The sequence below is a fragment of the Chelonia mydas genome, chromosome 23 (genome assembly GCF_015237465.2).
Source record: "Chelonia mydas isolate rCheMyd1 chromosome 23, rCheMyd1.pri.v2, whole genome shotgun sequence".
Lineage (NCBI taxonomy): Eukaryota > Metazoa > Chordata > Testudines > Cheloniidae > Chelonia > Chelonia mydas.
The window spans coordinates 2,519,018-2,544,111 of NC_051263.2; the positions used below are offsets into that span (position 1 = coordinate 2,519,018).

Genomic DNA, 25,094 nt, shown 5'->3' on the forward strand with positions numbered 1-25,094 from the left:
TTTGCATGTACACAGGCACATGCTGCAAACACGCTTTATCTGGGTGGGTGCACATGCCTGATCTTTGCACACACACACACACACACACACACACACACACTGCAAACAGCATCGCGGCCGGTAGAGACAACACACACCCACCCTGCAAATGCACACACATGGCGAAACTCCTCTCTTCCTCTGGGGAATATTTGCAGCCTTGTGGATGGCCGAGGAAGGTCTCAGGCTGGAGACGGGAGAATACCCAGCCCTGTTCTTTGGCTTGCAAAGTGGCTGTTTAATGCACAGGCCGGGCCCCAAGACCCCCCCAGAGCAACGAACCAAGTTGTCGGCGTTTGTGGTGAAGCGAGACCCCAACGACTCTGAGAGTAGCAGAGCGGGGAAAGAGTGGGGGTCTAGTGGTTAGAGCAGGGGGACTGGGAGCCAGGACTCCTGGGTTCTATCCCCAGCTCTGGGAGGGGAGCGGGGTCTAGTGATTAGAGCGGGGGGGGCTGGGAGCCAAGACTCCTGGGTTCTCGCCTTGTCTTGGGGAGGGGAATGGGGTCTAGTGGTTAGAGCAGGAGGCAGGACTCCTGGGTTCCATCCCCAGCTCTGTTAGGGGGAGTGTGGAGTCACTCTGAAGTGACACCAGTTTAAAGGAGGCCAGCGCTGGTAGGAGCAGCGGGAATTTCACTCCGCGCGGCCCCGGTGGTTGGGTTACAGTCACGGCTGCAGTCTCGACCTCCTGGGCCTTTAACCAGGGACCTTTGATCCACTCCCTCCCCTGCTCCCACGGGGGGCGCGTGTCAGGTTCCTCCCTGCAGCCCGTCCCTCCTTAACCCTTCTAACCGCCGGGCTCCCGCCGAGGGGCCTGGGCTCAGCTAGCCGGGGTTAACAAGGTGGGGCACATACGGGGAGGGGGTTAGATGGGCCGAGGGCAAAAGGGATGGCCGGGGGGAGGGGGGCGCGACCTGAGCTGTGTCATTCCTCCTGGGGACAAAGCCGGTGTCCCTTAAACTCTGCCCTGTGGCTCGGGGCCCGGGGTTCACAGCGATCCTAGGTGTGCGAATCCCGCTCTCCCCCCGGCCCCGTTGTTGTGGGTCTGGTCTTGTTAGCGGGTCTTTTAGTGTTGATAACATGGGAGCAACTAGAGACACCAACTGAGATTGGGCCCCCTCGACTGAGATCTGGGGTCCCTGTCACTGCACAGACCCCCCCCTCACTGACATTCAGGGTCCCCATCACAGTGGGTGCTTCACAGAACCCCCCAGACTGAGACCCGGGGTCCCCATGACACTGGGCGCTGCACAGACACCCCCGACCCAGATCCGGGGCCCCCATCGTGCCAGGCGCTGCACAGACCTCACAACCCAGATTGGGGCCCCTTGTTGTGCTGGGGCGGGGCCCAGACTCCCTCGGCCGAGATCCGCGGCCCCTCCACCCCGGCTCGGGGACCCCTGCCACGCCAGGGATGGCCCCAGGCAGTGCACGCAGGGCACCGGGCTGAGACGGGGCGTAGCAGGAGTAACCGTGGATTAGCTCGGGCATTACAGAGGGAACAGTGGGGTCACCCCTGGCCCTGGCTCCACTACCCGGCGCTCACCCTCCCAGCGCTGCCCTCTCTGTGTTTAGAATAACTCCTGGATCCGAGACCATGACGAGACGGGGTCCACGCACTCGGGCACACCAGGGCCCTCCAGCGGGGGCATCGCCTCGCAGAGCGGGGACAACTCCAGCGAGCCAGGTAAGGTGGGACACCCCCCTCCCCCCCCCGGCTCCCTCCCCCGCCCCAGCCCAGCCTGTGGGGCAAAGCCCGGACTGGGGATGGGAGAGAGAGATCTCCTGGCTGGGAGAAAAAAAGCCTCTTTACATCCTGAGAAGTACTTGACAGGTGCCATCCAGCCCTGGATGCGACCGCCTCTGGGGTGGAGCAGGACCGCTGTTTTTTTCATTGATCCCTCTCCCAGACCTGCTATGCAGCCACCTCTGGGGTGCAGCAGGCCAGATGATTAACAGCCACAGTGGTGCAGAACAGATTGGGACAGCAAGCGAAGGAGGATCACAACTCCCAGTGAAACGACACGGGGGGGGGGGGAGGCGGTAGAACAGAATCCCTGTAGCTGGAGTTTGATTTGGGGGAGAAATTTGATCCTAGCAAGTGTCACTGATCAGCAGCCCCCCCGGTACCACACAGTCCCAGCAGCGTTGGGCCAAGCCCGAGCCACAGGAGGGCGTCTCCCCAGCAACCAGTCACAGGCCTGTGCCGGTGCGACTATCTAGACACACGCGTGCCGCACGAGGGCCTGCCCGTCGGGAAACAGCCTCACCTGGGTGCCCCCTCACAGTGGAGCCTCAGTTTCCCAGATGCTCTTCCCCCGCTCCAGCCAGCCTCTGATGCTGACTAGCCCTGCAGTGAGGTCTCGCCCCGTTCCGGGACACCCCAAGTCCAAACCAAGACAGGGAGCTTCCTAGTCTTCCAGGAGATCCCCTAGACCAGAGCTGCCTCCCTCGCTCCCTGCCAAGGGCTTTTCCTTTGAAACCTTCACTGACAGGTGTCGCCGTTTGGGCTGATTGGCCCTTTGGAAGCCCGTTAACCCCTTCCTGCCTTGCGTGGCGGCCCGCGTGGCCCGTTCAACCCTGCAATGCAGCTGCCTCTGGGGTGGAGCAGGGCGGCTGTTTATTCCGGGCTCCCTCATGCCCGTGGGCAGCAACCTCCAGTACGGTGTTTCCAAGAGCCCAGCCGCCAGGCCAGGCAATGCACCGGCTCTGGGCGCGCACGGTGCTGCCCTCGGCTCGGTGATTACCCCGCCAACGAACCCGGGGAGCGGAGCAGAGAGGGCGGAGGAAGGGGCCGCGGCTCCCTTCGGCTCTGGGCTCACCGAGGTCGCCTTCCTCCCTGCTCAGCGCAGCCCCACGGGGAGACTGTGGGGTGGCAGAGAGCCGAGCTCAGAGAGGGAGGGCAGTGGGGGGAGGGGATAGAGAGGCAGTGGAGGGATGGAAGGAAAGTGGGGGGGGCAGTTAGGGGGGACTGGAGGAACAGTGCCGGGGGGTTGGAAAGGCAGTGGGGGGATGCGTGACCCTGCCTCGTTGCCTGTCTCTGGGGGGTCCCTAACGTAACAGGAGCCTGAATTAATCACGGTGCGGCCACATGGCCAACCCACTCCCCCCGCCCCGCAACACCCCACTCCCGCCTCCCAGCTACACTGTGCAACCTCAGAACATACACACGCGTGCACGGTGCACCCCCCCGTGCAACCTCACAACATACACACGCGTGCATGATGCACCCCCCGTGCAACCTCAGAACGTACACACGCGTGCACGGTGTGCCCCCCCGTGCAACCTCACAACATACACACACATGCACGGTGCATCCCCCCGTGCAACCTCACAACATAAACACGCGTGCACGGTGCATCCCCCCGTGCAACCTCACAACATACACACGCGTGCATGGTGCACCCCCCCGTGCAACGTCACAACATACACACGTGTGCACGGGGCACCCCCCCGTGCAACCTCAGAACATATACACGCGTGCACGGTGAACCCCCCCGTGCAACCTCAGAACATACACACGTGTGCACGGTGCACTCCCCCCATGCAACCTCAGAACGTACACACGCGTGCACGGTGCATCCCCCCGTGCAACCTCACAACATACACACGTGTGCACGGGGCACCCCCCCGTGCAACCTCAGAACATATACACGCGTGCACGGTGCACCCCCCCGTGCAACCTCAGAACATACACACGCGTGCACGGTGCACCCCCCCGTGCAACCTCACAACATACACACGTGTGCACGGTGCACCCCCCCGTGCAACCTCACAACATACACACGTGTGCACGGTGCACTCCCCCATGCAACCTCAGAACGTACACACGCGTGCACGGTGCATCCCCCCCGTGCAAGCTCACAACATACACACGCGTGCACGGTGCATCCCCCCCGTGCAACCTCACAACATACACACGCGTGCACGGTGCGCCCCCCCGTGCAACCTCACAACATACACACACATGCACGGTGCATCCCCCGTGCAACCTCACAACATACACACGCATGCACGGTGCATCCCCCCCGTGCAACCTCAGAACATATACACGCGTGCACGGTGCACCCCCCCGTGCAACCTCACAATGTACACACGCGTGCACCACACGGCCACGTGCACCGTTCAGCCACACAACACGCACATGCATACACCTCGCATCTGTGCAACACGTACGCCCTGTGCAGCCACACAACACACACACAGACGTCCGCTGTGCATCTCCATAATGCACGCACCCGCACCATGCAGCACTAGACGGGCCTTGTGCATCCACACGTGTGCGTGTGTGTGCTGCCCATACCATACACACGTCCACACACTCTGTGCATCCGTACAACATGGACAAGTGGGCTGTGAATCATTTATAGAGCCACACAATGCGGCCGGGGGCGGGGGGGGGGGACGACTATGCTACGCTGCAGGGGGCGGGGCGGGGGGCTCAGCAGGGGGCGCTCTCCCCAGTCAGGCGGGGCTGGTCCCAGGGCGGCACCAGGGGGCGCTGTGGGGCAGGGAGTGCGGCAGGAGGATCAGCAGGGGGCGCTCTCCCCTGGCAGCCGGGGCTGGCCCCATGGCGGCACTAGGGGGCTCTGTGGGGCAGGGAGTGGGGCGGGGGGCTCAGCAGGGGGCGCTCTCCCCTGGCAGGCGGGGCTGGCCCCAGGGTGGCACTAGGGGGCGCTGTGGGGCAGGGAGTGGGGCGGGGGGGCAGCAGGGGGCATTCTCCCCTGGCAGGCAGGGCTGGCCCCAGGGCGGCACTAGGGGGCGCTGTGGGGCAGGGAGTGGGGCGGGGGGCAGCAGAGGGCGCTCTCCCCTGGCAGCCAGGGCTGGCCCCATTGCCCCAGTGTGGCGCTAGGGGGCGCTGCACCGCAGGGACGTGCTGACTCTGCTTGTCCTGCGGTGGATGGTGCTGGGCCCTGAATTGACCTGGCAGCTCCAAGGGGGTCACCATCACTTCCTGTCCCAAACTGCGGTTCAGAGCTGGTGCACCCCAGGGCCCGCCCTGCTCCCAAGGCCCCTCCCCCTCTTCTCCTAGCTCCCCTCCCCCACCCCAGCACCTCCCTGCACCCCACTCCCCTTCCCCACCCCCTCCCTGCTCCCAACCCCCCCCTCCGCACTCCCCTCCCCCACCCACTTCCCTGCTCCTGACGCCCCTGCCCCAACCCGGCTCATCCCTGCACCCCACTCCCCTTCCCCCCACATTGTTCCTTCCCCCCCAAACCTCTTACGACCCACTTAACCCCCCTCCCCCCTCCCCGAAACCCCCCCCTCCACCCCAGCCCTTTTGTTCCTGCTGTTCCCTTTGTTCTCTGGGATTTCCCAGCTCTGAAAATCCATCGGCTGCGGGGGGGGGGGGGGGGGGGGGGGCGAGGGAGAACCCAGCCCCCGCAGCACCTTCTCTGATGCATAATTTACCGGCGCTTCAGGCGAGACTTTTAAGCTGCCTTTTAGCCGGAGGATATGAAAGATCAGCAGCTGGAGGGGGGGGATTTATGTTTCTCTGGGCGGGGGGCGGGGGAGCGGGTTGCAAACGGTGCTAGCAGGTGCCCGCGTGCCCGAGAGAGGACGAAGGATCAGGGCCGAGGCCCGGAGGAGGCTGCGGCACTGCTGGGGGAGAGCAGCGTGTCGGGGCTGGGGGGAGAAGAGAGCAGGGAACGAAAGCAGCCGTCAGAACCTTTCGGGGGCGGGGTGGGGGGGGTTGAACCCACAATCTGCTGTGTCTCGCACCCTGAGCCAAAGGAGAACCCCCAGCAGCTGAGAGCAGGGTAGGGGGTCTAGGACACACAGGAGTGCAATTCCCGTTCCATCCAGGAGGTGGCAGTGACACACACACACACACACACACACACCCACCCACACACACCCCCTTGTGCTATTAACAGCAACCCAGACCCGGCCAGCGAGCAGACCCGAGTTCTGTTTCATTTCACCTCAGCTGCGGGGAAGGTTTGTTTCTCAAAGGGAACCACTTCCCCCGCCAGCCCTTAACGTCGCGGATTCGAATCCTGCCCCAGGCAGGAGTTCACCGAAAGATGCTCGCAGGGCAGGGGGCCTAGGAGACCTACGGGGAAGGGATGCAGTCGTCCGCCCATCATACCCTTCTGTCTGTCCATCCGTTACCCGGCCACACCCCACCCCACCCCTGTAGCTTCTAAGGCCCCATCCTCACGGTGTGCTGGTGCTTAGCTGCCCTACACCTCTGAGGATCTGGGCCCAGGTGCAAAACACACCTGAGCTCTCCCCAACCACCACTCTGGAGTCACTCAAGTCCCCGTCCCGGGGCTGGGGCTGAGAGGAAACTAGAGTCTGTCTGATCCGAAATAGCCTCGTTCTGGGCCCAGCACTGCAAGGAACCAAGGAAAAGCCCCAAATTCCCAAGGCTGGTGAGGCTCGGCCCAGGCTGCAGTGGGGCAGGGATCCAGCATCAGCCACTGGTGGGGGAGTGGGGGGCAGCGGGTTGGAGTAGGGGAGTCTGGGAGCCAGGATTCCTGGGTTCTGGCTCTGGGAGGGGAGTGGGGTCTAGTGGTTAAAGTAAGCGTGGAGGACGATTGGGAGCCAGGACCCCTGGGTTCCGTCCCCAGCTCTGGGGGGAGAGCAGGGCCTGGTGCAAGAGGGGACGGGCCCTGGGATTTTGCGCTCTGGTGAAGACGCTTGCCCAAGGTGCAGGAGAAGGAGACGTGAAGCAAGGGCGGAGAACAGCCAAGAGTCTGCACTTCTCATTCTCGCCCCTAGGGGGCCGTGTGCCCCCTGCTGTGGCTCTTTGTCACCCCCTGGTGGCTCAACCGCGTTTACGAGTCAACGCCAGGGAAGGGGCCGAGAGCTCTTCTTTAGCTCAAGCCGCAAGGGGCAGGTGCCTCGGTAGAACCGGTCCCTGGTTCAAGTCCTGCTCCGGGACACTCAGGGTGCCTTCCTTCCAGGGGACTGCCTGGATAACAGCGTGGCCTCCCCCAGCACTGGGGATGACGACGACCTGGACCGAGACAAAAAACGCAACAAGAAGCGGGGGATCTTCCCCAAAGTAGCCACCAACATCATGCGGGCCTGGCTGTTCCAGCACCTGTCGGTGAGTGACGAGAAGGGGGCAGGGCAAGGCCAGGTGCCAGAGACGTAAGGAGGGGAAGTGAGTGAGACAGAAGCCATGGGGTTGGACTGGAGTGTAATGGTTAGAGCCTGGGAGCCAGGACTCCTGGGTTCTAGCTCTAGCTCTGGGAGGGGAGGGGGGTCTAGTGGTCAGAGCAGGGGACGGCTGGGAGCCAGGACTCCTGGGTTCTATACCCAGCTCTGGGAGGAGAGTGGGGTCTAGTGGTTAGAGCAGAAGGAGATGGGAGCCAGGACTCCTGGGTTCTATCCCCAGCTCTGGGAGGGGAGTGGGGTCTAGTGGTCAGAGCAGGGGAGGGCTGGGAGCCAGGACTCCTGGGTTCTATTCCTAGCTCTGGGAGGGGAGTGGGGTCTAGTGGTCAGAGCAGGGGAGGGCTGGGAGCCAGGACTCCTGGGTTCTATTCCTAGCTCTGGGTGGGGAGCCCAGAGGGGCACTGGCATAAGAGAACCAGGCCTGCAGTGAGCGTGCAAAGTGCCCCCCACCACGGGGAAAGGTCCCACCTACACTCACCGGAGCTGTGGGACCCCAGGCCGGTCCCGGCCCCCGGTGCCGGTTACAGCTCAGAGAGCTGGTGAACGGCCCGGCCCCCGAGCGGGCAGGCTGCTGCGTTGCCATTTCGCCGCTGTGCCACCGAGCAGTTAGGGGAGCTGCGGCACCCGTCTCTCCCTGGTTAGTTAAACAAAGCCGAGTTAATGAGCGCTGACCAATTAGTCACTAATTGACGACACCATAAACCTATTAGGGACTGGGAAAGGGTAATCAATTCTGGTCAATTACCCCAAACCCACTGGCTGGTGCTGCCACCCCAGAGGGCTCTGCTTAGCAGAGGCTTTTCCCAGCCTGGTGGGATAGGGGGTGACCCCCCCAGTGGGCCTGTCCCCCCACCCAGCCCCCCATTTCTGAAACTGGAGACTCTTCATGGGGAGCCTTCCGGTGGAGCGGGAAGTTGGCATAAATTGTGCCATGCACTAACTGGGCTGGTCAAAGTTGAATTTTGGGAAGGGTGTAGAATAGGGAAGGAGGCTGGGAGCCAGGACTCCTGGGTTCTCTCCCTGGCTCTGGGAGGGGAGTGGGGTCTAGTGGTTAGAGCGAGGGGGCTGGGAGCCAGGACTCCTGGGTTCTCTCCCTGGCTCTGGGAGGGGAGTGGGGTCTAGTGGTTAGAGCAGCAGGGGTCAGGACCCCTGGGTTTATTCTAGGATTTGATAGCCAGCTATTATAGGATAGCAAATAGCCAGGCCTAGAACCGTACTCTCCCGAGTCCCAGTTCATTGCTCCGTCCACTAGCCCGCACTGCTGACAGAATTAGCCCATTCAGCCTGTCATAGCTGGGCTTGGACCCTGCTCCCCAAGTGCCAGAATCTCAGGCCTTGAGCTGAGGGGGCGACTCCATCAGCCAGTAGCAGTAGAAGGCTCTTACCCTCTGTGGACCAAACACTGAAGGGGGGACATGATGCATGTAACCACCACAAAGAGCAAATGTCACAGTTGTAAATGTCACCATTGAATGAATGATCCCTGCTTGGGCCAGACCCTGATACCAAATTAACCTGGCCACACCCTGGCCCCCAGTGGCCCCCAGCCCCAAATGGACCCTACCTAGCCCAAACTGAACCTCAGCTGGCCCAGATCCTGGTACCCAACGGACCTGGCCCAGATCCCTCCTCGTCTGTGATGCCTGGGAGTCTAACCTATTTTTTGGAGGCATCAAATCTCCCCTGGGAGCTCTGAATTTGCCTCCTAGCAACTGCCCAGCTTGCGGTGACCTGGGCAGCCAGGGAAGGCCGCCTGTCATCTGTCACCGCGCTGTCAGGGCCGGGGGGGCTCGGCAGAGGTCTCGGGGTGACCCACAGAACGGTGCCGCCTCATCCATCATTGGGGCCTGGCAGGGAAAGCACGAGGCTGCCTGGCCTTTGATCGGCAGGACCTTTGCTGCCCCGCGGGATGGGAGGACGAGGTTTCTGAGCCAGGCCATCTGGCTGGAAGCTGAGGAAGGGGGAGGCTGAGGGCGGGAAGGATCCCAGAGCTGGGAATAGAACCCAGGAATCCTGGCTCACAACCCCCTGCTCTAACCCACATCTCTAACTACTAGAGGGAAGTTTTAAACCTGTTCACTGTAGATCCGAGGCCCCAGGGCTGGCAGCATCCGTGGCAGGGAATACTGGGCATTTTGTGTAGGGAATGATAATAATTAGTGTTAATTATGTTTTTACTTCATCCTAGGGTCTCAAAGCACTTGACAAATATTGACCACCTTTTCTTATGAGGTAGAGAACTCAGGACTCCTGGGTTCCATTTCCAACTCTGGGAAGTGGGGTCTAGTGGTTGGAACTGGGGAGTGGGAGCCAGGACTCTGGGTTCTATCCCCTGCTCAGGGGATGGTGTAGGAGGAAGGCTCGAAATCAGGACTCCTGGGTTCAATTTCCTGCTGTGGGAGGGGAAGGTGGGCTGGGAGCCAGGACTCTTGGGTTCTCTCCTTGTCTCTGGCACTAGCTTCACCCAAGCCACTTACCCTCTTTGTGACTCAGTTTCCCCATCTTTATAATGGGATTAAAGTGTCCCTGTCACCAGGCGGCTCGCAGGGCCTGGTGCCCCCCGGCCAAGGGCTTTGAGATCCTCCTCTGGCCGGGGCATCGCGTGGCCAGGGCTGCCCCTGGGGTCACGCTGCTCTCTGCTCTGGTCTGCAGCACCCGTACCCCTCGGAGGAGCAGAAGAAGCAGCTGGCACAGGACACGGGGCTCACCATCCTGCAGGTCAATAACTGGTAAGGTTGGCCCGGAAGCTACCCTGGGGGGATGGGGTGATCCCACCTGCACCCCCTCTTACCGTCCCTCCATGCCCCTCAGCCCACCCCCACCACCATTCCTCGTGACCCCACCCCACTCCCCTGCACGTCCCCTCCCCCTTTGCACCCCTCATGATAACCCCCCCATCCCAGCATCTCCCCCTCGCAACCCCCCCCGCCTCTGGCATCTCCCCCTCCCCCCTTGAACCCCCCATCCCAGCATCTCCCGCTTCCCCCTCACAACCCCCCCCCCCGCGTCCCAGCATCTCCCCATCCCCCTCCCAACTCCCCAACCACGGCATCTCCCCCTCCCCCCTCGCAGCCCCCCCCAGCATCTCCCCCTCACAACCCCCCTCCTCTGACATCTCCCCCTGGCCCCTCGCAAACCCCCCTGCCTCTGGCATCTCCCCCTCCCCCTCACAACCCCTGCCCCTGGCATTATCCCATCCCCTCTCACAACCCACCCCCCCACTTCTGGCATCTCTCCCCTCGCAACCCCCTCTGCCTCTGGCATTTCCCCCTCCCCCCTCGCAACACCCCTGCCCCTGGCTTCTCCCCCTTCCCCCCTCACACCCCCATTCCACTGACCCTCCTTGCAACCCACCATGCCCCTGGAATCGCCCACCTTGCAGCCCCCACCCATGCCCTTCACTTCCCCACCCCTCTCATCTCTTCCCCCCATGCCCCACACACCCACCCATGGGCCTCCTGCCTTCCCCTCCCCCACACCCTGGCACCCCCCACACACCCATGATCAGAGTAAGACCTCCCCCCAGAAGCAGGGGCTGGGGGCCCCTTTCCCCTCGCGCAGACCCCGGGCCCTGTGAGGAACACTGTGGGGTGGGGGGTTCTGGGGAACATGGTGGACTCAGGGTTAGAATGGGGGGGGGTGTCTCTAGGACGCCTGGGTTCTATCCCCAGCTCTGGAAGGGGAGTGGGGTCTAGTGATTAGAGCAGGGGAGCTGGGAGCCAGGACTCCTGGGTTCGATCCCTGGCTGTGGGGTGGTGGTTGGGGGGGGCAATAGAGTGGGCAGGGGGGGACTGGTCCCCTGTCAGGCCTATTTGGCACCCAATGGGGGGCACATGCCCCCGAGGAGGCTGTTGTGGTCCCCTCCCCAGACAGACACGCTGCAACAACCCCGGGAGACAAAACCCCCGGTGCGGGTGGGGGGGCTGTGACCTCCACCCTCCCCTTGCACCTGAGGTCCCTGGGTCTCCGGGCTGTGTCCTTCTCCCCCCAGCCCCAGCCGCTCCGGGACTCACCCTCTGTCTGTCTGTCCCGCCCGGTGCAGGTTTATTAACGCCCGGAGGCGCATCGTCCAGCCGATGATCGACCAGTCCAACCGCACAGGTGAGGCCCAGCTGGCGGGGCTCTGGGGGGGGCGCGGGGGCACGGCAGGCGGGGAGCCCGCGAAACCCTCTGCCTCCCAGACCTGGACAAGGCCACGGGGACCGAGCGCCCTGCTGCCCGACAGAGGAGGGGGTGGCATGCCCCCCCCACCCCCGGGCTTGTGTCCTGCCCCCAGAGGGGCGGGGCTCGTGCGCCCCACTCTGCAGAGCCCACAATGCCCCCCACCCACACTTTGAAAGTGCCCCCCGATCTCCACCGTGACCTTTCCTCCCTCTCTTGGGCGCAGGTCAGGGGGCGCCCTACAGCCCCGACACGCAGCCCATCGGCGGGTACGTCATGGACGGGCAACAGCACATGGCCATCCGCCCCCCAGGTAAGGCTGGAGCGGGGCGGGGCTGGACTAGCTGGCGGGGAGCCCCCCCCCAACTTGCCGGTCTCCTCCGTCCAGTCCAGTTTCATTCCTCCCTCCCCTGGCGACAGTGGGGGGAACCGGAGTCCTGGGGGGCGCCAGGGGGTGGGACCGAAAAAACGGGACATATACTTTCCTCCGGAAATGTGTCCAGCCATAAAAAATATATATCGGGGCCCCCCCCTTCCCCTCGCCCCACACCGGTTCCTATTCTTCATTGCAAGGACGAATTCCTCTTCGATTCAGTGTGAAATTTTTTGGGCGGGGGGGGAAGGGTTTTAAATTCTCCCTCCAAATTTTTTTCGGTTTCTATTGGAATCGAAGACCAAACGGCTGGTTTGTCTCTGGGGGGAGGGGGGAAAAATCTCCCCCATTCCAGCAATTCCCCCCCCCCGACCCCCACCCCCCTGAGTGTGTTTTGTATCTGTCGGAAAAAGCCGTGTTTCGATTGGGGGGAAAGCAGGGGGGGACCCCCTTTTCGCTGAGGAAGACGTCCAGCCAGGCCCCAGTACGGCTCGATGTCCCTCGAGATACAGTCACCAGAGGTGGAATGAGGTGGGCCGGTCTCAGACAGGAGCCCACCCCCACTAAACAGCTGGTGCTCCTGGCTGCTGTCCCGGCCGGGTGAACCTGCGCCATGGGGGAGGGCTGGGGCAGGGGCTGGCACGGTGCGTGCCGTTTTATGCCCCCCCCCTTCCATGCTGCATCAGACCCAGGGGGAAGCCTTTAAACTGCGCTGCGGAAAGGTTTGGTCTCGCTCCCCCGTCAGATATGGGCTGGAGGCGGGAGCGACGGGGGCGGGAGGCTGTTCGGCTTGGGTGAGCCAGGCCGGCCGGCCGGGGGGGTCCCGTCCGACTCCGGGATCTAGGGCTCTGAGGCTGTGGGTGGGGTCTCAGCTCTCCTCCCCCCCCCGCCCCCCAGGTCCGATGGGCAGTATGGGCATCGCCATGGGAATGGAGGGCCAGTGGCATTACATGTGAGCTGTCCTGCGGACGCCGACGCTGGGGGATGTGAGTATGGGGCCGGGGGGGGGCCGGGGGGGGAGGCGACGTAGGTCTCTGCAGGAGAGGGGTCTGCCCCTGGCTTTTCTCGTTTCACCCCTCGCATCTACTGGGTCCTGGACTGATCCCACCTGGGGTCAGCACTGGGGGGCGGGGGGGTGGGCCAAGTAGAATCGCCCAGCAGTCATGGGGCGGGGGGGGGGGGTAGCGTGAGCCAGGCTGGGTCTGAGGGGGGGGGCAATTGTGAGCTAGCCCCATCCCTCCCCGGACCAACCTCCTGCCTTCATCCCCTTTGCCCGTCTCCCCTCCCGCATCCCGTTCCGACCTGCCCATCCCCCGACCTGCCTTCCCCACCCCATTCCCCCTCTCCAAGCCTCCCCCGCCCCCTGTATAGCACTAATCTGCCCCCCCCGCCCCTTTCCCCGTCTCTTCCAGGTTTCCAGGATATGCCGGGCCCTGCCGGGCCATTATCCTACCGGGCCCACGGGCACAGAACTCACGCAGCAGCCAGGGTACAGGCACCCCCTCTCCCCATACCCTCCCCCTCCCCTCTTCCCGCCAGCCCGTGCCATGGCCCCTCCTCCCCCCACCCCCTCATGCCCCCAGGCAGCAGCCCGCGACGCCCGCCCCGACACCCCAGAGTCGGGGGGAGGCCGCCCCAGAGCGGGGCGACCATGGACACAGAGACCCCTGCTGCCATCCCCGTCCCTCCCTGCCCCCCACGGATCCGCCCCCCTCTCCCGCCATCCCCCCAGGAACCCCTCGTCCGGGCGGACAGAGCGGGCCGCGCTCGGGAGGACACGAAGCCGGGCCGTCGAGCGTCGCGAGGCTCCGAGAGGCCGACGGAGAAGCCAGACTCGGGCACTTAACAGAACGTGAACCTGACCCGCCCGGCTGCCTGCCAAGGAGCTGCTCGGTCGCATTTCAGAGAAGGATTCGGGGCTCTTTTGTGTTACTTTGGGGCTGGTTTCTTATTTCCCTCCACGCACGCACGCACCCCCGCCCCACTCCCCCAACAGAAAGAAACAGCCTCTCTGTTCAGATTTTCACCCCTCTCCACCGCCGTCGCTAAGCTCCGGAGTCTTTCGGGGCCACCGAATCCGTCGGGTGTTTTGGTTTGGTTGGTTTTTTAATTATGAATGAATTAATTATTATTGACGCGCAGAACGGGGAAGTAAATTAACTTGTACATTTTTTTTCCTGGTTTGGGGTTTTTTTTGGGGGGGGGGAAGGGTTTGGTTTGATCTGTTTTTTATGATATAAAAAACAAATCCCAAAAAAGCGGTTTTGTGTGTGTGTGTGAGTGTGTGTGTGTGTGTGTGTGTGTGTGTGTCTACGTCGAGCACTTTTCCTCGGTGGATCTCACACGCATTAGGCCAAGTCGTTATTATTAATTGGCACGTGTATTCGTGAACCCAATCAAGGCTCCTGGCAACGAACTTAGACCCAGAGCCTCAGGAAGGAAGCTGCACCATGCAGTCTAGGACCTCAGTCCTGCCGCGATTTGTGCGTGGGTTTAACCGAGGCTGCAATGCTGCGTTCAGGGCTGGCGTTTTAAGAAGAGCCTCAGAAATGTCCAGCTGGAAGGGCCCTCGAGAGGCATCACATCCAGCCCCCTGCGCTGAGCCCAGGACCAAGTAACTGTAGACCAGACCCGGACAGGGGTTTGCCCAACCTGGTCTTAAATCCTCCAGTGACGGGGACTCCACAACCTCCCTGGGACACCTGTCCCAGAGCTTAACTGTCCTTAGAGTTTGTCCTAATATCCAACCTAGATCTCCCTTGCTGCTGATTAAGCCTGTCCCTTTTTGTCCTGGACAGGGAGAACAGTTGATCACCGTCCTCTTTGTACCCTCCCTGAACAGATTTGACAACCGTTCTCAGGTTCCCCCTCACCCAGACTAAATGGGCCCCCCCCCTTTTTTTTAAACCTTTCCTCCTAGCTCAGGTCTTTCAAAACCATTTTATTGTTTTTGTTCTTCTCCTCTGGATGAGCCCAGGGCCGGGAAAACAATGTCCTGCAGCGAGAACCAAATCTCCTTAAGTATTTCCGTGGATCTCAAAGCGCTTGGTGCAGGAGACTGGTCTTGTTGGCCACAGCTTGTCAGAGGTCACGCAGCAGGCAGAACGAAGACTAGAGCCCAAAACTCCTGTGCGTTAGGCCACTTCGCTAACCACTCTGCCTCCCTATGCATACCTGTCTGTCTGAGCTCCCCCCAGAGCAGAAATCAACAACCCCCTCCCGACAGCTGGGCTTGGCAGAATTCAATTTTTATTCTTTTATCATTTGGACAGATACCAATATTTATTTTTAAGCTTTTTATTTAATTTAAATTCTCACCCCTGTGTAAAATTACAGGGTTTAAGCATTTTAAAAAATTGATTTAAATTCACAGTTGTGGGAAATGATTGTGGGGGGAGACAATGATTTAATAACAGCAGATGTGGAGGTTCAAAAAGTTAAAGCTTTATAGCCCACGAAAACACAACTGGTCAGCGTCCCATGTCACAATGTACCAAGTAAATATCCTTAAATCAACAAATCGTACCTGTTTTTACTACTGATTTGCGAGTCTGTTTGTGACCAGCCTAAATCAAAAGTCGAAATCCGTAGCTCTCAACCTTTCCAGAGCTCCCCTTCCAGGAGGCTGATTTGTCTGGCGTTACCCCAAGTTTCACCTCACTTAAAAACGACTTGCTGACAAAATCAGACTTCATAATGCAAAAGTGTCACCGCCGCACTGTTACCGAAAATTGCTGACGTTCTCCTTTTTACCACACAATTAGAAAATAAATCGATTGGAATATAAATATTGCACTGACATTTCTGTGTCTCGTATATAGAGCCATGCAAACAAGTCACTGTCTGTATGACATTTTAGTTGGTACTGACTTCACCAGGGCTTTTTATGTAGCCCGTTGTAAACTAGGCAAATAGAAGACCCCTGGAAGACCTCTGCGTACCCCTGGTCGAGAACCACTGGTCTAAATCACTGGAATTTTAATCTAATACATTGCAGCCTTTTTCCTCCCTTGCCTAGCTGTTGATTTCAATTATTATGAGGAAATGTTTTTCCCCCTCAGTTTGTGTGTGTAATTGACATTGACCGATACAAATCCAATCCTTCCGAGCCCAGCGATCCATTCCAAGGCCAGACGGCCCTGCTGTGACCATGGAGTCTGGCCTCCCGTATGACACGGGCCCAAGAACTTCCCCCAAACGATTCCTAGAAAACCTACCCAATCTTGATTTCAAAACTGCCAGTGACGGGGAATCCACCACACCCCTGGGTAAATTCTTCCAATGGTTAATGACCCTCACTCGTAATCAGTGATGAGCTGCCAAAATCTTAACAATGTGTCCCTTCCTCACCCCACGAGGGGGTCGTTGCCCACCCCCGCCCCCCGGGACTCCTGCCCCATCCAACCCCCCCCTGCGTTAATTGATGCCCCCCCAGGACCCCTGCCCCATCTATCCCCCTCCCCTGTCCCCTGACTGCCCCCAGAACCGAGCAGGAGGGTCTCGTGGGCCACCGTAGTGGGTGCCCACCCCACCCCTAAGAGCCAGAGGCACCTGCCGGGGGGCGAGGTGGGGAGTCCCGGTGGTGCTTACCCGGGGCAGCTCCCAGGAAGCATTCGGCAGGTCCCTCTGGCTCCTGGGGTGGGGGAGCGTAGCTGGGGGGGGGAGCAGGGGGAGTGGCCGCTCCCCCACTGATCACATCAAAAGTGCTTAGGTGCCAACTCCATGGGTGCTCCGGGGCTGGAGCACCCGCGGGGAAAATTTGGTGGGTGCAGAGCCCCCACCGGCAGCTCCCCGCCCCACGGCCGGCCCCAGACCACCTCCGCTCCACCTCCTCCCCTGAACGCGCCGCTTCTCCGCCCCCCTCCCGCCCCGGCTTCCCGCGCCAACAGCGGATTTGCGGGAAGCCGGGGGGGGCAGAGAAGCAGAGCGGGGCAGCGCGTTCAGGGGAGGAGGCGGAGGCGGAGCGGAGGTGAGCTGGGGCCGGGGGTGGGGCGGGGAGCTGCCGGTGGGTGCTCTGCACCCACCAAATTTTCCCCTTGGGTGCTCCAGGATTGGAGCACCCGCGGAGTCGGTGCCGAAGGAGCCACTTTGGGCCGGTTCAGTTTAGCAGCCCTGTTAGAACCGGTTCTCCCTCGCGGAACAACCGGCTCTGAGAGGGCTTCTGAGTTTAACAACCGTCTCCAGCTCACCACTGCTCGTAATTACGCCTTCCTTCCAATCTGAATTCAGCTAGCTTCAACTTCCAGCCTTTGGATCGTGTTCTACTCGGCACAATCGACTCCTTCAAGGTAGATGGGTCCTGTCCAGTCCCTGGCCCACAGGGTGGTGACCTGTGGGTCAAGCGATGCGGAACTGAGCAATAACCAGACGGGCTGCGGGAAGGGACACTGGCCGGGGGCTGAGCTGCGGAAGCGACAGACGCTTCCTTTCATGATAATTTCCTGGCACAGGGGTCAAGCCCGGGGGTTCCTCATTAAGGATATGCCCAGTGGTGCTGGCCTTTTAGGCTGTTGTCCAGGCCTCAAGCACCAGAGCAGGGGGCTGGGGAGAGGCAGGCTGACGAGGGGTGTGGGGAGCCCCCGTTTTGCATTGCTTTCCAGGGCGCTGACAGGACAGCCACTGACACCACAGGGACCTTCCAGATCAAAGTCTGCTTCAGCAGATGTGGCAGGACATTTCCCCATGGCTACACCCCGTCCCTGAGCTGGGAATGGGACCCAGAAGTCCAGACTCCCAGCCCCTTCCAGCTACTAGACCCCCATTTCCCTCCAGAGGCAGGACTCCTGGGTTCTATTCCTCACTCTGGAAGGGGAGTGGGGGTCTAGTGGATAGAGCAGGGGCTGGATACCAGGACTCCTGGGTTCTCTTCCCAGCTTGGGAAGTTCTGCTTTGACCTTTTGGAACAGAACCTTTGACTTTACACCGAGAGATTTCGCTTCTTTGATATTATTGCAGCCAACTCAAAGACGTCCCCATGGGAGTGAAATGTTTGGTTCCCCCCAAACGAACGGTTTGGAGCCTGGAATTTCGTTTGATGGGAAATCCCGAATTTTTGTGTCCTCGTTCCAGAAACCAGTTTCAAAACTCAAAACTCTGCTTCCATCCCAGCCCTAGAAACCTAGAGTCCAAGAGACCCCGATGAGCATCTAGTCTGCTCTCCTGTGTAACACCGCCAGAGGATCACAGAAACGTCCAGCTGGAAGGGACCTCGAGAGGCTGAGGCAGGACCAACTAACCCTAGACCAGCCTTCATGGGTTTTCCCAACCTGTTCTTAAAAACCTCCAGTGACGGGGATCCCACAGCCTCACTTGGGAGCCTGTCCCGGAGCTTTGTTCCCCTGAGAGTTAGAAAGGTTTTGCTAATATCTCACCTAAATCTCCCCGGCTGTGGATTAAGCCGTGGGGACTTTCCTCCGTTAATTCCTGTTTGAACTAGAACGGATCTTTTAGAGAAACAGCCAGTCTGGATTACCTAGTAAAAACGTGCACCTTACACTGACCCTGTCTAGCTTCAACTTCTAGCCATTGGATCGTGTTTGACCTTTCTCTGCTAGATCGAAGAGCCCCCGGTTATCACATTTCTCTGGTAGATCAAAGAGCCCCTGGTTATCACATTTCTGTTCACCCCTTCACTTCTCTTAACCGACCCAAAAGCTTCTGGATCAGGGACTGGTTGAAAGATAGGAAACAAAGGGTAGGAATAAACAGTCAGTTTTCACAATGAGGACCGGTAAATAGTAGGGGACCCAAAGATTTGTACTGGGCCCAGTGCTGATCGACATATTTACGAATGGTCTGGACAAGGGGGTGACCAGTGAAGGGGGGGAAATCTGCAGATGATACAAAACTACTCAAGATAGTTACGTCCAACGCAGTTACAAAGGGACCGTGCAAAACTGGGTGACTGAGCAACAAATGGCAGATGAAATTCAGTGTTGATAAAGGCAAAGCAATGCACATTGGGAAACATAATCCCAGCTCTACGTATAAAATGATGGGGTCTGAATTAGCTGTTACCACTCAAGAAAGAGATCTTGGGGTCACTGTGGATAGTTCTCAGAAAACATCCATTCAATGTACAGCGGCAGCCAAAAACGCGAACACAATGTTGGGAATCATTAGGAAAGGGGTAGATAATAAGACAGTAAATCTCATAATGCCTCTGTATAAAGCCACGGTACGTCCACACCTGCATGCAGCTCTGGTCGCCCCATCTCAAAAAGGATATATTAGAATTGGGAAAAGTACAGAAAAGGGCAACACCAGTGATCAGGGGGATGGAACAGTTTCGATACGAGGAGAGATGATAAAGACTGGGATTGTTCAGATTGAAAAAGAAGGGATGCAACAGAGGTCTATAAAGTCATGGTTGGTGTGGAGAAAGTGACTAGAGAAGAGTTATTTACTCCTTCACATCACACACAGACCAGGGGTCACCCGATGAAATGAACAGAGCAGGTTTATAACAAACAAGAGGAAGTATTTCTTCCCCCAATGCTCAGTCAGCCCATGGAACTCCTTGCCAGGGGATGTTGTGGAGGCTAACTGGGTTCCAGAAAGAATTAGACACGTTCCTGGAGGACAGGTCCATCAATGGCTATTAGCCAAGATGGTGAGGGATGCAGTCCCATGCTCTGGGCATCCTTAAACTTCTGACTGCCAGAAGCTGGGCCTGGACGACAGGGAAAGGATCACTCGATAACTGCCCTGTTCTGTTCATTCCCTCTGAAGCTGCTGGCACCAGCCAAGGCCAAAGATAGGACAGTGAGCTATATGGACCATTGATCTGACCCAATCTGGCTGTTCGTATGGTCCCTCTTCTTCCAGCCTCCTTCCAATGCCACAGAGCAGTGCCACGCTCCCCCTGAGATTAAACAGTCCCCTGCCTCCAGGAATTTCCCTAACCCCGGCTCCTCAGGAGGAGCGAGCTGGGGCCAAGCACTGGAGGCCAGCCGGGCACCTTCCCTCCCCAGCTGCTACCCACCAGGCACCTTCCCTCCCGAGCCGCGACCCACTCTCCCAAATCAAGCAGCTGACATGGGATGAGGAATCGGCTCCTGCCAGCACTACAGATTAATTTCCTCCTGCTTTCCTGTGATGTTCCCCCTCCCGATATTTCATTCACTGATGGAACCAGCCCAGCGCTGCCCGGCTTCTGCATCTCCTGCCCTTGCTGCAGAGGGCACCAGGCGGGATCCAATACCGGCTCCAGGCCCAGTGCGTTTGGATACCGACCCCTAAAATCCTGCTCTAATCACTAGACTCCACTCCCCTCCCAGTCCTGGCTCCCAGCCCCCACTCTAACCACTAGACCCCACTCCCCTCCTATTGCCAGGAATGGAAACAAGTCTCTCGACTCCCACAAACACTCCCGCACCCACCCGCGCACGTACAGACACAGTCACACAAATACACCTCACCCCCAAACGCACGTTTGCTCAGTTCCGCCCAGGTCACTGCAGCGTCTGCCCGTCTCCCAGCCCTGTCTGTCAGTCCCATCCACCTGTTGGCCCTGGTGTTGCCGCACGTTCTGGGGCAGGGGCTGTCCCGGGGTTTGGGCCGGGCCTGGAGCATCGGGGCCCGGATCCTCATTCGGTCCCCACGGCGGCTCCGTCAGAGAAATAAAAACAACGGATCGTTTATTAATGATTAATAATTATAACAACATCCGCAGCCCCCCAGACCCAGAATCACATCCAGCCACACCGCCCCCTCTACCCCCACCAACAATCACACACTAACATACACATCACGCCCTGGCTACGCACAACACTCCCAGTCACACACATCCAGTTAAGCACACTCACAGCCCCCCAGCTGAACCAAATACTCGTCACACTTTGACATGCACAGACACACACACACACAATCACACACACCCCTCAGCGAAACACACACAATCACACGCCAGCCAAACCTTCACACACATAATCGCATATACGTCAACCAAACACACTGCATCACATACCTTGACCAAACAGATTATCACACACACACACACACACACACACACACACACAGAGGGCAGGGCTCAGCCCCTCCAGCAGGGGGCAGCGTCACACTCACACACACACACACACACTCACACACACTTTGAGTTAACAGGCCCAAGGCCCTCAAATCGCTCCCTCTTTCGCTGCCTAGGTAGATTTATAATAAGCGAGGAGGCGGCTGGCGGCTGGATTAATTTATCGGGCATACGCGTCCCATTGTGGGGCCGTGATTCATGGCCGGCGGCTCGGCAATCAGGCCGGGGGGGGGGATGGGGGGGCCGATGATGGATGCCCGATGCCCAAGCAGAGGCATGAGGTGTCGGGGGACTCGGGCCATGCAGAAGGGAAGGAGGAGCAGAGAGCGCCGCAGAAACAACTACAATAATAAAGCCATTTATCATCGTCTGACGCTTGCCAGTCAAGCGGGGGGGTTCTCTGGGGAGAGGTAGTCGGGGTGGGGGATGGGATGCCCCGGGGGTGGGGGGGAGTGTTTTCCAAGCAGCTGGTTTTTAAGCAACATTGTGGCTGTGTTGGATGAAGGCGGAGAGCAGGGAGGGGAAGGCATGGGCCTGCTTCGGAGCCAGGTCTGAGCCCAGCAACAGGGGAACCATGAAAGGAAGGCAGGGGATAGACCCCACTCCCTTCCCAGAGCCATGGATAGAACCCAGGCATCCTGGCTACCAGCTCTAATCACTAGCCCTCACTCCCTTCCCAGAACCATGCATAGAACCCAGGAGTCCTGGCTCCCAGGTCCCCTGCTGTAACCACTAGACCCCATTCCCCTCCCAGAGCTGGGGATAGAACCCAGGAGTCCTGGCTCCCAGGCCGCCTGCTGTAACCACTAGACCCCATTCCCCTCCCAGAGCTGGGGATAGAACCCAGGAGTCCTGGCTCGCAAAGGGCCGTGTGCCCAGGGAGGCGCGCTCCATAAATAAAGCATCATCACGGCGTTTTCCTGGAAGACGCCTCCTTCCTCTCCCAGAGCAGGTGGGGACGTTGTCCTGTTTTTACTGCACTTCAGCCCCGGAGTGTTCTCGCCACACGGGCTGGGGCCTTCGTCACGCTCAGGCTCCTTTGCGGGGCTCCGGCTCCTCAAAGAGCCCCACAGCAGGGGCCTCCCTGGACGGCATGGGGCTGGGAAAGGGACCTGATCTCTGTCCTGCCCTGGCAAAGGGGGCAGACGGAGCGGGAAAGTGGAAAGCACTGTGCAGTGGCTAGTCTCCGCCCCCGCCCCCGGGCCCATAGACAGTGGATCGGGGGTGTGGCTGGAGCACATTGATCTGTGGCTATTCTCTGCCCTCCAGGCTATTCTCTGCACCCCTAGACCTCTGAGGTCTAGAAACTTTTTAAAAATAATAAATAATAATAAAAGGAAAGCTGAGAGTCTCACAGATTCCCATGACTCCGGGAGCTGGGGCTTTAAGAAGAGCCCCAAACCCCACAAGAGCCGTGCTCTGCTCCCGAGAGTCCGCAGCCCCTAGAAATACTTGGGCGAGGTTCACACAGTCTCTGTCCAGCCCTGCTGGCGTTCTGCAAGGCAGGAGTTAGAGGGACGGGCCCGTCTCTCCCCCATCTGAGGACAAAAGCCTGAAACAGATGGACCAGGCATGGTCTCCAAGACCCCCGCTCTTCCTGGGGAGAGGCGCGGCTTAGCTCGGGCGGAGGGGCTGGGCTGGCGCCTCTGGTTCAGTCAGAGGCTAATGAAGCTACATTAATCATCCGATTATACACCTGTCAGCATCAACACAATGCCAGGGGAAGCCGTGAATGGGGGAGGGGGCATCGGCGCCCACAGGGCTGGGGGCAGAACGAATCGGAGGGGCACAAAGGCAGACACAAAAGAGCTGACCCCAAGAAAAGGAGCTGGGGTAGGGGGGGCGGTGTTTGTGTGTGGGGATGGGACAGCTGAAATCCGAGGAGGAAGGGAAGTGGGACAAAGCAGCTCTCACCCCACGGCTGGCTTTTAAACACGGGGGCTGTTTAAACACGGGGGCTGCCCCCCCGTCAGCTCGGCCGTTTCAGGAGCGGGTGGATGAGGGCCGGGGGCTGAGATCAGAGGTCAGGGTGGGAGTGCTAACCACTAAGCTTCACTTCTCTCCTGTAGCAGGGTACAGAAAACCCAGGAGTCCTGGTTCCCAGCCCCTCACACTAACCACTACACCCCACTCCCATCCCAGAGCCAGGGATAGAACCCAGGAGTCCTCATGCCCACAGTCAGTGCTTGGTGCGATTTTGGAGCCCAACAGTGTTGAATTTCACCCCAGAACGGCTCACGGGTGGTGGGCGGAAACCAGCCTTAAAACAAACTCAGGGGCTACAATCCTCAATATTGCTGGAAGGTCGGGAGTGTTCTCCCCCCAGGTCTACACGCCCCTACCCAAGCGGAGAGATCGCAGGGGGCGGGGGGGGGAACAGTGAACGGCGGAGCTGTTTTCAGTGCATTTCTCAGCCCCTGAACCCAATGAGGAAACCCACCAAGCCCCGACGCGGGGGGAGAAGGGAAAAGGCAAGGGACCAAAATCAGGGCCCCCCCATTGTGCCGGGCGCTGCATGGACCCTGGCCGAGATCAGGGCCCCGTCAGGCCAGGCGCTGCCCAGACCCTGACCGAGATCAGGGCCTCGTTGTACCAGGCGCTGCCCAGACCCCGACTGAGATCAGGGCCCCGTTGTGCCAGGTGCTGCAGAGACCTCGACTGAGATCAGGGCCCCCCATTGTACCAGGCGCTGCACAGACACAGAGAGAGAGCGAGCCCCTACCCCAAAGAGCTTCCAATGTAAACAAAGGTGGAAGGGGAAACCAAGGCACAGAGAAGAGACGTGCCCAGTCCAAGTTCCCCCAATAGGCCAATGGCAGTGCTGGGAACAGAACCCAGGAGTCCTGACTCCCAGGCCCTTGGTCTAGCCGCTAGGTAACGCTCTCTCCCAGAGCTACGGGCCAACTCACAGCTTGCCCTATACCTCGCAGTGAGGCAGTTTCTTGCAGTCTGCGGCCAGCCTGCCGACGGCTCCCTGCGGGTGGGGAGTGGGAGTTAACAGGACCAGTCGAGAGGGGCAGCGTCTTAGTTGGGTTCTCCCCAAATCGCCAGTCACCCTGAAGAGCCTTGGCGGAGATGGAGCAGAGAAACCCAGCGTGGGACCTGACGGGTGTCGCCCCAGGGTCCCTGTAAGGATCTTCAAATCATCAGATAGCAGGAGGGGTTTGCCAGCCCAGGGAGTCACCTGCAGGGGCCAATCCCGCCGAATCACAACAGTACAGATTTGCGCTACACAGGGCTGACCACCCCTGAGAGATGGAGGAGCATTTGCCCTTTCCCTCCCACGCCCCCAGCATGAAAGAGTAGGAGCCTCATTCCCAGGCAGGACTCCTGGGTTCTCTTCCCTACTCCGGGAGGGGATCCCAGCTGACAGCGGGGAGCTGTGTCCGCTCTGCCCTGAACAGATCCTGACGGAAGCGCTGAAAGCGGAGCAGCATCCATGTTTTGGGACACAGATTGGATCTCCTGCTAAAGCTCCCTAGGGAGAGCAGTCCCAAAGGCTTGGTGCCCTGGGAAGGAAGGGAAATGGTTATGCTCTTATGACAGGCACCACCAGGGGGTGCGGTTCCACACAGCCTTCTCAGGCGCATTCCCTCAATGTGCGAGCAAGTGCTCAGTTTCTGGGAGACATGCTACGCACTCATTTTTGTTATGCAAGTCTCTGGGTAGAGGAGGGAGCAGGGGAGTTTGCTTTGAACTGTGATGTGAGTCACAGATGCTTAGATTTTAAGTCCAGAAGGAGGTGCAGAATTCCTGTTTCAGCAACAGCAGATCTTGGTCTGAAAACTGCCAGTGGTAAGTTGCTCCAATGGTTAGTTACCCTCCCTGTTAAAAAGGTATAGTTTTATTCCCACGAGCTGAAAATCACAGCACAGTTCTAAGAACTTAGTTCCCCGACTGCATCAAGTACTGCAGTCTGAGTGCTCATGCCCTAAGCTTAAAGCGAGGAGGGAAGAGAGGAAGGCAGAGTTAATTATCTCACAGCAGTGCCTTTCAGAGTCCGGAGTAACACTGTGGTTAGAAGACACTGGGCCATGTTCCGCCTCTTCTCTCTGAAAGATCTTTGAAGAATTATACCTGTGGTTTCCTTGGCTTTTATTTCTCTGCCTCGAATCCCTCCAGTTTGCGCTGAACACCATCGTGAATTGTGCTTCTACCAGACGCAACCAGAACCTCTCCTGCCTGTGTGTCATAGCGCCTCTACTGCTCCCCAGATTCTGGAGATTCACCTTTACCTCCTGTGGCTCCTATTTCGAGAGTGACAAGCAATTCTGAGTGCCTCCGCTTTTTGGGGGGGAAGGCCAACTTGAAATGCCTTAAAGTGGCCTGAGGTTCAGAAAATGCCCAGCACCCACCCTCGGAAAGCCA

The 25,094-nt window shown here is 59.3% G+C and overlaps 1 protein-coding gene across 3 annotated transcripts in view; it reads left to right on the top strand.

Annotated features, from left to right (window-relative positions):
• The window catches only part of MEIS3 (Meis homeobox 3), a 35,508-nt gene extending 21,639 nt beyond the window's left edge, over window positions 1-13,869 (top strand). For all 3 annotated transcript variants that reach the window (XM_037884519.2, XM_043534517.1, XM_043534518.1), the window contains exons 7-13: window positions 1,612-1,723; window positions 6,951-7,096; window positions 9,817-9,893; window positions 11,207-11,265; window positions 11,552-11,638; window positions 12,596-12,684; window positions 13,111-13,869. In XM_037884519.2, coding sequence (XP_037740447.1) covers window positions 1,612-1,723; window positions 6,951-7,096; window positions 9,817-9,893; window positions 11,207-11,265; window positions 11,552-11,638; window positions 12,596-12,654 — 540 coding nt within the window. In that variant the 3' untranslated portion in view covers window positions 12,655-12,684; window positions 13,111-13,869. The remainder of the gene's footprint in view (window positions 1-1,611; window positions 1,724-6,950; window positions 7,097-9,816; window positions 9,894-11,206; window positions 11,266-11,551; window positions 11,639-12,595; window positions 12,685-13,110) is intronic.
• The last annotated feature ends 11,225 nt before the right edge of the window (window positions 13,870-25,094 follow it).